At 44.2% G+C, this 13,711-nt stretch overlaps 1 protein-coding gene across 1 annotated transcript; it reads right to left on the reverse strand.

The window, feature by feature from the left end:
• Window positions 1–516: 516 nt before the first annotated feature.
• On the reverse strand, window positions 517–12,048 carry endou2 (endonuclease, polyU-specific 2). The gene is made up of 7 exons (XM_052033847.1): window positions 11,927–12,048; window positions 10,583–10,682; window positions 8,541–8,640; window positions 6,754–6,875; window positions 5,342–5,454; window positions 1,949–2,102; window positions 517–799 (listed from the first exon to the last, which is right to left on the reverse strand). Exons 2-7 carry the CDS (start codon window positions 10,679–10,681, stop codon window positions 536–538), a joined length of 852 nt encoding a protein of 283 aa, XP_051889807.1. The 5' UTR covers window position 10,682; window positions 11,927–12,048; the 3' UTR covers window positions 517–535.
• Between the last annotated feature and the right edge of the window lie 1,663 nt (window positions 12,049–13,711).

The following is a 13,711-nucleotide window of genomic DNA, read 5'->3' on the forward strand; positions in this document are numbered from 1 at the left end:
ACTCACTTAAAACCAGTTGATGCTTTCCAATTTCAGATCTTTTTGGGGCGATTCAGGGCAGGTTTTAGTGGGCAACTCATTCACCCAGGAGCACAACTAACCCAGGGAAATCCTGTTCCAGTCAGTGGGACTTCAGCACTGGCTTGGCCTCTCACATTCCTTTCAAGATTAGGGTGGAAATATGAGGAGCCCACCTGGTTGCAAGCTTGTACCAAAATATTACACGTGAGCCACATATACACGTACACAGTGTCTACCTATGTCAGGTCCCCAGCTCACTTAAAGGGAGGCCTGCTTCCTAATCCTCCAACTGGAAATGGCAGGCAGGCAGGGGGTGTCTAAAGTTAGGCTGATGTTGATCCCACCCCAGGAATGTACAGCTGAGAAATGGATGTCTCTCGTGGAAAAAAATCAACCCAACAAATATCAGTGGTTAACTAAAAGGGTAAATACTGTGCAGATAGGATAACAGGTGAGATGAAATAAGTAGAGAAGGTCAGGAGGGAATGGTTTTGGGATTCCTCGAGGTTCAGTTTCACCTCCATGAGTTGATGGTTAGATAGCGCAGCAGAATGGGGTAGGTGGTCTCAATGTTCTTCTGCTTGTTGCTGTGACACACGATCACAACTTCGTACTGACTGAACCTGAGCTTGAGCTGGCGATCTGGTGAAATGAGAAAAATGATGGTGTACAGGGCGAATTCAAACTCGGGGCTCACGCCCAGGAAGCAGCTGCCCTGGGGCTTCACCCCCTTCTTCCAGGTGAACTGCAGCGTGATCAGGTGCTTGTTCTCATCCGGCTGTTGTGGGAGAGAAACAGAAAAAAGGAATATCATCTGCACACTTCTGCCCCTAGAACCCTTTGATTCAAACCCTCCCAATTCAACCCCTGAAATCTTATTAAGGGTCAAACCTTTTGAATAACCCAAAGTACTAAACTAAACCCCCAAACCATTAATTACCCCCAACTCCTTGAAGAAACTGCATAAACCATCACACTGCTCAACTAACCACTTTAATAACCTGATTAAGTTCCTGAGCACCTCAGCAAAATCTAACAAAGCCACCTGATTAAATCCCTAGATCCCTTTGATGTACCTCTCTTAACCCCTGAATTATATCCATTGAACCACTTGATTAAACTACTGAATTCTTTTAATATCTCAAAGCAATTAAACTCCCAGTACCACAGTAAATGACAACTCTCTTAATTTACCTCCTGAAGTGCTTAACTAAATTCCAGCCTACAATTCTCACGTGGGGACATGGCTGGGCAGGGGTGTGTGGCCAGGTGGGCACTTCCACTAAATATTTAAAATACACTCAAGATAGTCACAGAAGGGGATAAGGTTGGTCCTCAAGTTAAGGTCCTAAATTGGTGATTTCAATAGCACAAGTGAGGATTTCAATCACAATGGCTACAGTAGATTGGGAGCAGATGTCTGTGGGTAAAACAATCACTACATTAAAGAGACATTTAGACACTCACTTGATTAGGTGAGGCCTGGAAGGATAATGGACCTAATGTGGGTAAATGAGATTGGTGCAGACGGACAAAAAGGTCGGCATGGACACGGTGGGCCAAAGGGCCCATTTCTGTGCTGTACAACTCACTGATTCTGACTGCCATCAACCCTAGGATCATTTGATTGGCTTCCAGACTTAAACACTGTGCTGAGTATCTGCTATTCCACATACAAACTGACAGAACCACACAGTTAGTTTTTGGGTATCTAATACTTCATCTATATAAACAACACAAAACTCGTAATTAGGTTCAAGATTCTAACCCAGGACTGATCATTTGCTGTTCTTTAAGTTAACCACCTGAACATCTTTATTAAACCCAGGCTGTGACTCACACTGTCATTTACCCTTCTACCACCACCTTAGACTCTCAGTTAGATTGCAGGGTTCTCTATGCCCTCCCTGTTCAGTGTAATGCTCACCTTGATCTGGCTGTTGGGCATGGTGTACCCCCTGTAGTCCACGTGACCAAGCTTCTCCTGGAGGTAGAACTGGATCCAGTTGTGGAATCCAATGACCATCCGTCCACCACGGGTTTCACCAACAAACACGTGCTCAAAACCAGATGAATTGGGCCTGTAGAGAAGGGGATGGGGAGGGTTGGAGGTCAGTGAGTGAATGGGAGCAGTTAAGAGAGTGAGAAAATGGAGAAAATAGTGTGGAAGTTGCAAAACTCAGATCAGGAGGATGAGCTGGGCCCAGAGAGAAAAAAAAGAGTGCTCCTATTTCTTGTTAGCCAGATAACTTTGTTTCCAGCTTATCCCCATGGTTACCCTGATTTTACCTATCAGAGTCATTCCCACTCCGCCCACCCCCAAATGCAGTTTAACAAGCTTCTTTTGTCTCCTTCCCAGTTCTGATGATGAGTATTTGACGTGAAATGCTGACTCTGTTTCTCTTCCCACGGATGCACCTGATCTGCTGAGTATTTGCCACATTTTCAGTTTTTATTTTAGGCCCCATACCTGAATGTTGTTTAAGTCTTGCTGCATGCAGGCATAGGCTGCTTTATTTGCTGAGGAGTTGCAAATGGAGCTGAACACTGAACACCCTCACTTCTGACCATATGGTAGAAGGAAGATTATTGATGAAGCAGCTGAAGATAGTTGGGCCAAGGACAGTGCCCTGAGCAACTGCTCCACACACATCCTGGGGCTGGGATAGGTCACCTCTGATAAGTATAACCACCACCGTCTTCCTTTGTGCAGGGTACATCTCGAGCCACTGAAATGCTTTCCCTTTGATGCCCATCACTTCAATTTTACCAGGGCACCTGGAAGACACACTTGGTTAAATCCTGCCTTAATGTAAAGGGCAGTCACTCTCAGATCTCCCCTAGAATTCAGCTCTTTGGACCATGATTGGAGCAAGGTTGTGATCAGTTCTGTGACTGAGTTGTCCTGGTGAAACCCAAACTGTGTATTAGTATGTTTTGAACAGCAGGTGTCACTTGAGAGTACTGTTGACAACAGCTTCAGTTGCTTTGCTGATGATTAAGCCTGGGCTGATTGCGTACTAATTAGTTGGATTGGATTGTTCTGCTTTTTGGGAATGGAACATACCTGTGCAATTTTCTATATTGTCAGGTAGATATGTCAGTGTTGTAACAGCGCTGGAACAGCTTGGCTTGGAGTGCAAGTCTTCAGAACTTCAGCTGGGATGTGCTGGTCCTGCAACCTTTGCTGAACCTCAGCCATTTCTTGATATCACATGGACTGAATAGAATTGGCATAAGGCTGGCTTCTGTGGTGCTGCGGATCTCAAGAGGAAGCCAAGATTGATATTCTGTTTGGCACTTCTGGCTGAACATGGCTGTGAATGCCTCAGGCTTTTCTAGAGCCTCCTCTTCCTTTTCAATTGTCCGCCACCATCTGTGACTAGATGTGGTAGGACTGCAGAGCTTTGATTTGATTGGTTGTGAGATTTTCAACTGCACACTGTTTTTGTTGTTTAGCATGCACATAGTCCTGTATTGCAGCTTCACTAGGCTGTCACCTCATCACTTGTAGTATTCTTTGTGCTACTCTTACCAAGCCCATCTGCACTTCTCATTGAATGGGGGATTGTTCCCCTGCCTTAATGTTAGTGGTAGAATGGGGAACACGCCAGGCCACATGGTTACATATTGTGCTGGTGTGTATTTCTGCTACTGCTGATGGTCCATATTGTGGCCCAGGTGGAAAGGTTGCTGCCTCCTTTCCTCTTCTGCCTGCTCCTCATGCTCCCCTTAATCATTGGTGCTAAAAGTTGCTCCTTTCTGCTGACTTAATTGTACGGCATGTAGCAGATCCCCACAAACTGCAGGGTCTATCCCCAGCAGTCCATGCAATTGAGTATTTGCTTCAGGATGCCAGAAGTCTGCTCTGTCACATTCTTTGTGGTAAAACAGCTTTCATTCTGTACAGGCTGCACTTGTGTCAATGGGATGCAAATCAAAGTCACCAGTCACAGAGAAAAGTCCTTTCAAGTCTGACCTGCTTCCCAGTGGTCAGTGTGATAATGACATGACAGCTGTGAGGTCTGCATCCAGCTCCGGAAGGGAACTGCACACATCCCATTTCAGCTCATGACTGTGTGCTAAACATGGAGGTCCTTTTAGCGTATTATTGCAGGCACGGTAGTGTAGCACTATTACAGCGCCAGCGACCCAGGTTCAATTCCTGCCACTGTCTGTAAGGAGTTTGTACGTTCTCCCCGTGTCTGCGTGGGTTTCCTCCGGGTGCTCTGGTTTCCTTCCACATTCCAAAGACATACAGGTTAGGAAGTCGTGGGCATGCTATGTTGGCGCCGGAAGCATGGCGACACTTGCGGGCTACCCCCAGAACACTCTACGCAAAGATGCATTTCACTGTGTGTTTCTATGTACATGTGACTAAAAGATTTTATCTTATCAATTTCACAAATTATCGTAGGGAGATACAAGTGGGTATTAGCTCTGTTTAGTGCAAGAGTGTTAAATCCAATCTCAAGCCAAGTATCTTCAGCTGCGTGTGGTTAAGAAAGCTAACTTATTCCCAGTGGCAGATAGGCAGTAAAACAGTGTTGTACACTGACTGGTGTTGTGGCTTGCCTGCTTTGGAGCCCACTGATGGGTGTTGGCTGTCTGTGCACACTAAACCTTCACCAAATGGGTAACCAGCAAGCTTCATGTTATCAAGTACAAGTGTGCTCCAGTTTAATCATTGAGTTCAAAACACTTCTTGTCGAACCCAATAATTGGTGCACTGTCCAATTCCTTTCCCTTTCCTTCTCCAGACCAGTGCTTTCATAAGACTTCATATATCATTGTCCCACTTTCCAAATAATTACTCTTGTATAAAACCTCATATTCGTAAGCCCTTGTTACAGCTAACAAAACGATGCACATGTCTCAGAGGATGGGTCTGGATGCCAGCTCTCCAGTTTTCTCTATGACATGGTAGCACTGTCGGAAGGAGAAGGAAAACCTGGTAGCAGTTAGCACATCACATCAGTGAGGTGTTATGTCCCACACCCCAGTGTGGAGCCACACGCATCCACACTCACATTCACACCGATGCTCCTGCACATCCACACTCTCACCCACATTCCTACCCTCGCACATACTCACACTTGTACCTGTACACTCTGACATACAACCACTCACATTCACTCACAAACACGAAGACATATGTTCGCAAACTCGCGCACACACATCCACAGACATGCACACAAACTCAAACATACGGTTGTATCCACACATGGACAGAGACATTCTCACACATATACCTATTACTATATTTATAGCCACATCTCAACATCCACTTTAATTCAGAAAAATAGCTGGCATCACTTACTGATGGGATCCTTGACGGGTATATAGACGGAACCACATGTCATATAATTGCCATTTGAATTCTTCTTTGCTCACTTTCGCCCTCCCCTTCTTGATTAAATAATTGTGAGCAATCTGAGAAGAAAAGGGTAGATATTTTCGCAACTGGGAAAGGTCATAAACATAACAGGTTCAATTCTTTCAGGCAGACCATGTGTACCACCTACCTTACATAAGAGTATGAGAAATAGAAGCGGGGCCCTCACGCCTCTTCCACTATTCAGTAAGATCGTGGCAGATCTTTTACTTCAGCACCACTTTCCTATAGTGCCCTATCATATCTAAAAATCTATTGATTTTTCTCTTGAATATACTCAGTGAATGAGCATCCACATCCTCTTGGATGGAAAGCTCCAAAGATTCACTACCCTCTGGGTAAAATTTCTACTCATCTGTCCAGAGTAGCCAACCCCACATTTTGAGACTGTGACTATTGGTTCTAAGACTACGGCTAGGGGAAGCATCAAGTCTGGATCCACCCCGACAAACTCAATAGAATTTTGTATGTTTCAGTGCCTCTCATTCTTCTAAACTCTAGAGAGTGAAAGCCCAGCTGGCTTAATCTCTCCTCATTGCAAAATATCCCCCTCCCAGGAATCTATCTGGTCAATTTACAACAAACTCCCTTTATTGCACATCTATCCTTCCTTAGAAAGGGGAACCAGACTTGTTCAAGATGCAGTCTCACCAGAGCCCTATACAACTGAAACAGGATATCTCCACTCCTCTGCTCAAATCCTTCTGCAATAGATGCCAACATACTAAATTTTTTAACTGTTTGCTGTATCTGCATTGTAAACTTTCAATGATATGAGTACAAAGATATCTGAGTCCCTCTGAACAAGATCTCTCAATCTCTCACTATTTGAAAAATATCCTGCCTTTCTATTTATCTACCAAAGTGAAAGACCTCAAAATTTTCTACATTATTTTCCATCTGCTGTGTCTGCTCATTTACTTAAGCTGTCTGCATCCCACTGGATGCTCATTGTGTGCTTCTCACAGCCCTCTGCAACCTCGCTTCTTATTTTCAGTAAATATAAATTGTGAACATCTGGGGACTATGCACTGATCCCTGTGACACGGACCAGTCAGAGTTTCTCAAAGTGAAAATAACCTGTTATTCCTACTCTCTGTTTTCTACCTGTTAACCAATCCCCAATACGCACCAGCATGCGAGCCCTAGTACTATCCACTGTAATTTGGTGTCATTTTGTCTCGTGTGGCAAAATACAACATATCATCTGGTTCACCTTTATCCCTTCTGCTAGCTACAACCTCAAATATTCATCAAATATTATTTCCCTTTTAGCTTGTAATCACATTCCTGAACCTCACCAAACTGCTTTCCCCATATCCCTCAACCAAACCAACCTGCAGCACTGTGGTCTCCATTAGAGCATCCAAAAAGCTGTGGATTTCACTTTCCTCCTCTGCAGTGATGATCTCAGGTCGTCCTGTGTCAGCCTCGTAATTATCCAGTAGGGAAATGAAAGCTAGAAGGAATCACACGTGCATTTTTGATTTAGTCTGTGCATTAATGGAGTCAGGTAATTCACACACACAGATCTCCAGCATTCACTATCAAAGAGTGGATGTCAGTGGATATCAGATATGGTATCGAGGGTGGGCATCGAGGATTGAGTAATGTATGGAGAAGTTAATATCAGGGATGAAAGAGGATATCACTGGTTGATGTAGGAATAGTGAATAGTATAGCAGAAGCGCCTCAGGAAGCAAGCCTTAGATCAATGATATAGATGGTCTGAGATGCAGATGATGGATTTTGCTGTTATAAAGGAGAGGTGCTGCATTTCAGAGCAACAGTGCACAATGTGGAACAATGTGTTAACTGAAATAGAAATGTTTGGGAGTGATCATCAATACCTAGAGTGTATGGGATGAGTGAAAGGCCTTTGTTAGCACAGTAAAGCAAAAGGGAAATGGACTGTAAATTACAACAAACTGTTATGAATTTGTCCAGAGGATTGGAGCCAGCTTTTGAAAGTGAGTTTGAGGTATGAGGCATCCCACTTCAAACAGAGTACTTAAATCTAATTCAAACACAAGTGTGGAGTTACTAGAGTTACAAGACTGGTCTGGTTTTTAGGAGTGAAAACAACAACCTGAAGGAGCCAAAAAGAGAAGCAGGCAGGGAATACCAGGAGATATAGAAACGGCTGAAATAAATTTAAAAAGATTAAAGGGGGATGAGTTTCGAGAGGGATTGACATGGGACAGTGAGGTTCAGAGATGGAATAACAGTAAAGAGGCAGGAATTAATGAAGGAGAATGAATGAGGAGAGATGAGCAGTCCTATGGGAGTGAGGGTGGAGGGGGATTAGGTGAAAGGAGAGCTAGGGTTCAAGAGAGTAATGTGGGAGAGTAACATTACAAGTAGAGCAAAGGTCAGAGAGAGATTAACAGTTCATGGAAAATGAGGGTTTGGGAGGTATAAATACAAGCAAATGAAGGTTATAAAAACTGTACAAGGGAAGCAAAGGTTAGAAAGATATTATCACATGAAGTGGGGGAGGGAGATCAATAGGAGGATGGCATGAGGTTTCCAGAGAAACTAGCACAATAAGAGTAAAGGAATGAGAGAGATTAACAGAAAGAATGGATTTAGAGAGATTAACACGCAGGTAAAATAAGAGTTAAAGAAAGTAATGGCACTGAGGAAGCAAAGGTAGAAAGAGGTTAACTCTGAAATGAGTGAAGGCATGAGAGGGGGTATTAAAGAGAAAGAAATAGGAGTAATTCATTGTGTCAAATGCACTCTGCAGATTGGGTTTTGCTCAGATGAATGCTGCTTTCGATATATATCTTCCTGTAATCCCCCTCTCTGTCTCTGTCTCTCTACCCCCCCTCTCTGTCTCTGTCTCTCTACCCCTTTGTCTGTCTCTCTACTCCCCTCTCTCTACCCCCCTCTCTGTTTCTGTCTCTCTACCCATCTCTCTGTCTGTGTCTCTCTATCCCTCTGTCTGTGTCTCTCTACCCCTCTGTCTCTGCCTCTCTACCCCCTCCCCCCTCTGTCTCTGTCTCTGTCTCTCTAGCCCCCTGTCTCCCCCCTAGAACCAATACTTGTTTGAAACTGTCCTGTTGATGGTGTAATTTCTGGGGCTGGCAGCTCCAATTACACCTGGAGCTGAGGCTCTCACCTGAAAAAGTTTTCTTCTTAAAAGCATCCTCGTTCACGAAAAGGAACAATGGAAATGAAGTTTTGCCGGTCACGTCTGTGTAAGTTTGTCCCGCTTGCTCCTGTTAGCAACAATAACAAACAATGACTTAAATGTTGTTTGAAACCAGAGGAGGCACTGAAACCAGGCAAGTTCTTCCACTTCAAATCCAATCCTATTTCTCCATCCTGAAAACCTATCAAGTCTTAAGCGTTCTTCTCCATGTTTTGTAGTCTTTGTGGCCTTTCGGCAAAAACCTTACAGAAAACCACACCAACACATAGCACATGTCAGCAACCACAATGTATGCACACGTGACTCGGGGAGGGTGTGATACGGGGTAGACGTACATGGGTTGGTGAGAAGAAGCAGGATGGGGAAGCAGCACAGAACAGGGCCAACAGCAACAGAACTAAAGGGAGGAGCAGCACACCATCACACCCCTACCACCTCAGGACCAGCATTTTATTGGACTCCCCTCACCCCTGTAGGAAGCCAGATTACTGGAAACTCCCTCACCTGCAGGACCACCTAAAGTGTCTGCTACCTCAAAGTATGAGATTGAAAGCCTACCTGCTGACATTCATTGACTGTTCTCCTTAGGTAGGGCCATTCAAGGAGAGAGAGCAAGCTGGAGGGAGATAATGAATTGACCTGTACGATCGGTATGTAAGACAAGTTTTTCACTGTACCTCAGTACAAGTGACAATAATAAACCAATACCAATTGGCAAAGGGGAAAGGAAGAGGAGAAGGGAGAGAGGAGGGAGTGAGAGACATAGAGGATGACAGAAAGGGCATTTGGAAAAGAAGGAGACATAGTGGGGAGAAAGTGTTGGGAGAGAGAGAGGAGTAATGGGAGAACGAGTGGGTGGGAGTGGGGTGGAGGGAGAGAAAGGAGTAGTGGGGAAGAAAAATAGGGGATGTAAGAAAGAAAATGGTTATGAGAGAAAGGGGTGGGAGAGAGTGTCAGTGGATTCTGACTGATGGGGCAATGTGGGGACTACAGATTCTTCCGCAGATGGGGTAGCAGATGCATGGCGAGGCAGATAGTTGTATTGTTTGTGAGGAGGTGTGCATTTACACTGGCCTTCTGTGTGCTCCCAATGGACTTGAGGTTCTCAAGACCCACCCTAATATTCCTCTTCCACTTTGAGTGGTCACGGGTCAGAGATTCCCAAGAGTCAGTGGGGATGTTGTCCTTATCTCAAGGTGGCTTTTAGCACATCCTTGAATATATTCCACTGAGAGCCTGGTGGTCTCTTCCCATGACACAGCTCGGAACAGAGGGTGTGTTACAGCAGTCTAGTGTCAGACGTTTGAACTATATGGCCTGCCAATAGAGTCAACTGAGTGTAAATAGGGGCCTCAGTGCTGGGGATTAAGCTGAAGAGTAGGCAAGCTATGATTAGGTAACACCAAGATAACAGGAGGAGGGAGAAAGCAAGCCAGGGGCAGATGCAGTCCTTGTTCAGAATGAAGGATGTACATCAGGCCTTACCTTCAGCATTTGTGTGGAGCTAAGGGAAAGGGAGAGCGTCTCAGATGGAGGAAGTTTGGGAAAGTGTGAAATGGGAATTCGAGTTAAGTTTTTGGAAATGTTTATCGCCTTACACCTGCATGGTACCAATATTATTTGGCACATTAGCAAATGCCTGCTGCATACAGGTATGAACTGCTTCAGTTCTGGAGAGTTTCCAATGGAATTGAACATTGTGCTAGCATTGGTAAGCAATAATAGTATAACAGTTTTGGCCATGGAACTTCCACGGCACAAGCAGCAATGACAACAGGTCGATGACCTCTTCCAGAGTTGAAACATTTGTGATGTTAAGACTATTTGTACTAGGTAGAAGTTAGAGTCCAGAGTGTATTGAAAGATCAGAAGAAAAACGTTGTTTTATGTTCCTGGTCACTCCCTGTATCCACTCCCAGCTCTCTGGCACCAAAAGTATGATCTCTTTCCTTGGAAAGATATGGTGTTAGTAGATAGTTCCTAGATATATAGATTTGACTGTGGCCTACCTGAAGGGAAATCTTGTAATCAATCCCTGGTTGAAGTCTGTTTACGTCATTGTCCCACAGTGTCTGAGCGACGCCTGATAGCTCTGCATTGCTTTCCATTCTATACAGAGCAGAAAATACTCTATGAGGGAATGCACTGGGACATTCAGTGGGGACGGGTTTTTGGTGTGGAGAAAGTAAAGTCACTGTAAGGATTAAAGTAAATTGAAAGAAAAATGTGGCAGGGTTTATAATGAGGGCTAATCCATCTCTACCTTTTGTGTGCCTCATCTGAGGTAGAATTTTACCCTTCAATGATGAGTGGGAATCATTTTTAAACTTGTAAATAACACTTCCTCTTATTCCAAGGATAAATGCACCTCACTCCCACCTTCTACTTTGCACTTGGATTGGGTAGTTTCACATACTCAAGTCATTGGTAATAATGTGAGGGGAGAAACCACTGAGCCCTTCTGAGTTTCCCCTCACAAGCCTTCCTTTATGATCCTGGTTCCAATTGCCCAGATTCCCACCCCTGGTGCTAGTTAACCCAGCCCCAATTTAATCTATGTCATGGGTTTAAAATTCCCACCGCAGTTCCACAATTTCCACCGCTGTTCCACAATTCCATCAGGCTCTTATAGCTTACTGAAACAGATTTACTAATACATTACCCAATCCACTCCTTTCAGGAATCAATCTTGGAGTCTTTTACCAAAGAAGGGAAAAGATCAGAGGTGACCACCTCACTGATTCATCTTTGATAAGGCCACTTGTAACACTCTCCATTGAGATGAAGTATCACAGCTCAATGGTCAGTAAGGACATGGTAGGCTGAAGGCCTGTCTCTGTGCTGTACAACTCTATGAATCTATGAGATGGAGCCTGAATCTTTTCTGCTTTATATATAGCTCAGACACAGAAATGAATGGTGGAGCCTTGAGCTGCTGTCTCTAAGCATTGAATCTTCTTGCACAGCCCACGTGCACTCTTCACTATCGTGGCTCTGCCCACCTATTAAATCTCCAGCCCATGTACATTTACCACAATCCTTGCCCTGTCTACTCATCCCTTTACAGGCCAAGATGTTGTGTTCAACCCCTTGTGAAATGTTCACTTCACTGGAGACCACCTGTCGCTCAGTATATCTATGCATATGTTCCCCACTGAGGGCACTCTGTTGGAGTCTGCAATTGCTCCAGTGTTGACTAGGGAGTGACTTGGGTGTCAATGTTCAAGGTTTGAGGTGCCACTGTTCACTGGGGTCCTGCTCAAATATAATACTGCATTAAACATCTATCATTTGGATTATTACATGCTCTCCATCTGTGAAAAGGTTTATATATGTAACTTAGAAAGTCTTACCTTCCATAAAGCCACCTTTGGAGTGACGTATGAGGACCTCCTTTCTCTCTGTGCCTGCACACTCAATCACGTAAAGCCTGTGCTAGCTGTTACCAAGGTTTCACTGCCATCACATGTCAAACAAGCAGACACCCATGTGTTTGCTGAATCCTGCAGTCAGATCCGCAAGATGTCCTCTCACTGCCCACACATTGGCCAGATTTTGTGCACCTTCTTAGACGTCACAATTTGACTGTCATTGGTGGAGTCCCTGGTCAACCAATAGAAGGGCCTTGCCTAACTACCTCCCTGTGAACTGAGGACAATGGAACGGGTCAGTGAAGGGATCGATCAGCAGAAAGAACTTGCCTGGTTCAGCACAATGCAGAGCTCTTAAAACAAACAGTGGGCCCAGAACATAGAAAAGCAGCCAATCACAACACTCACACTTAGCTTCACTGACCTCCAACCTCACAGGCACAGAGCCTGCAGGGTCACAGGGATTACTATCAGCATTAGTGCTCACATTCAACTGTCCCCGTTCATCAACCTATAAAAAGAAACATTGAGGTGAGATATCTTTATTAGTCACACGTACATCGAAACACAGTGAAGTGATTCTTTTGCATAGAATGTTCTGGGGGCAGCCTACAAGTGTCGCCACACTTCTGGCACCAACATAGCATGCCCACAACTTCCTAACCTGTACGTCTTTGGAATGTGGGAGGAAACCGGAGCACCCAGAGGAAACCCACACAGACACAAGGAGAACATACAAACTCCTTACAGACAGTGGCCGGAATTGAACCCGGGTCGCTGGCGCTGTAATAGTGTTACGCTAACCGCTACACTACCGTACCATCTGAGGAAGACCCCAGATTCACGGATAAAGCCTGAGATCAAGGATAACCCTCTCCCTTGTAGAACTGATTTTCTTTGTCACAGCTTTTCCTACCTTTCAGTGCGTCTCTGCCTCTCTCTCACTCTCTCTCATGCATCCTAACCTTAATAAATATTACTCTTTCTCTCCTTCTCTCTCAAAGAGTCATTCCATCTTTAACTTTTATCCTCCCAAAATCTCAAACATAGAACTGCTCCCTCCATCAATCATCCTCCACCACAATCAATAATTAACACCCACACTATATAAAACTTTATCATAAATTTTTTGCCATGGAATGTTTGTTGAATATTCTAGAGGTGGATATACCCTGCACTGTGACCGTCAGCCCTGAACTTTTTTGTCTGCACTGTGACCCTTGGTCCTAACCCTAACATGCCAAACTGTGATTCTTGATCTTGTTTCTGAGATTCTGCACCACAACTTTTGATCTTGTCCCAACTACTGAGGGAAGTTCCGATAAGTTTCACTCCTTCTCAAAAAGTACATCTAAACAAGTCTCTCTCAATTCCATATTCTTCACTAAGCAGAGCCCTGGCCTAATTCCGTTGGTTCCTGGCCTCTTCCTAGAGGTATGGCCTGCACCCATCTATTTCACATGTAAACTAATATTGATCATGTCTCTTTGTTTAACAAGCCTTGCTCTGTCTCTGATTTAAAGTTATATTCCATGCCCATTCCTTCACAAGGCAGAAGCTTGTTTGTTCTGAGCCAGAACATTTCCATCTATAACCTCCGAACTCTATTTGGATAAAAAAAACACACACACAAAACGCATAAAGTAACATAGAAGGAGATACAACACAGGAGCATTAAAAACAAAAATGGACAAATGCAATCATGAAATCAGAACATCCCAAAATGATTTACAAGCAATGGAGTTTGAAATAATACTAAATGAGCCA

Source organism: Pristis pectinata, chromosome 19, assembly GCF_009764475.1.
Source record: "Pristis pectinata isolate sPriPec2 chromosome 19, sPriPec2.1.pri, whole genome shotgun sequence".
Classification (NCBI taxonomy): domain Eukaryota; kingdom Metazoa; phylum Chordata; class Chondrichthyes; order Rhinopristiformes; family Pristidae; genus Pristis; species Pristis pectinata.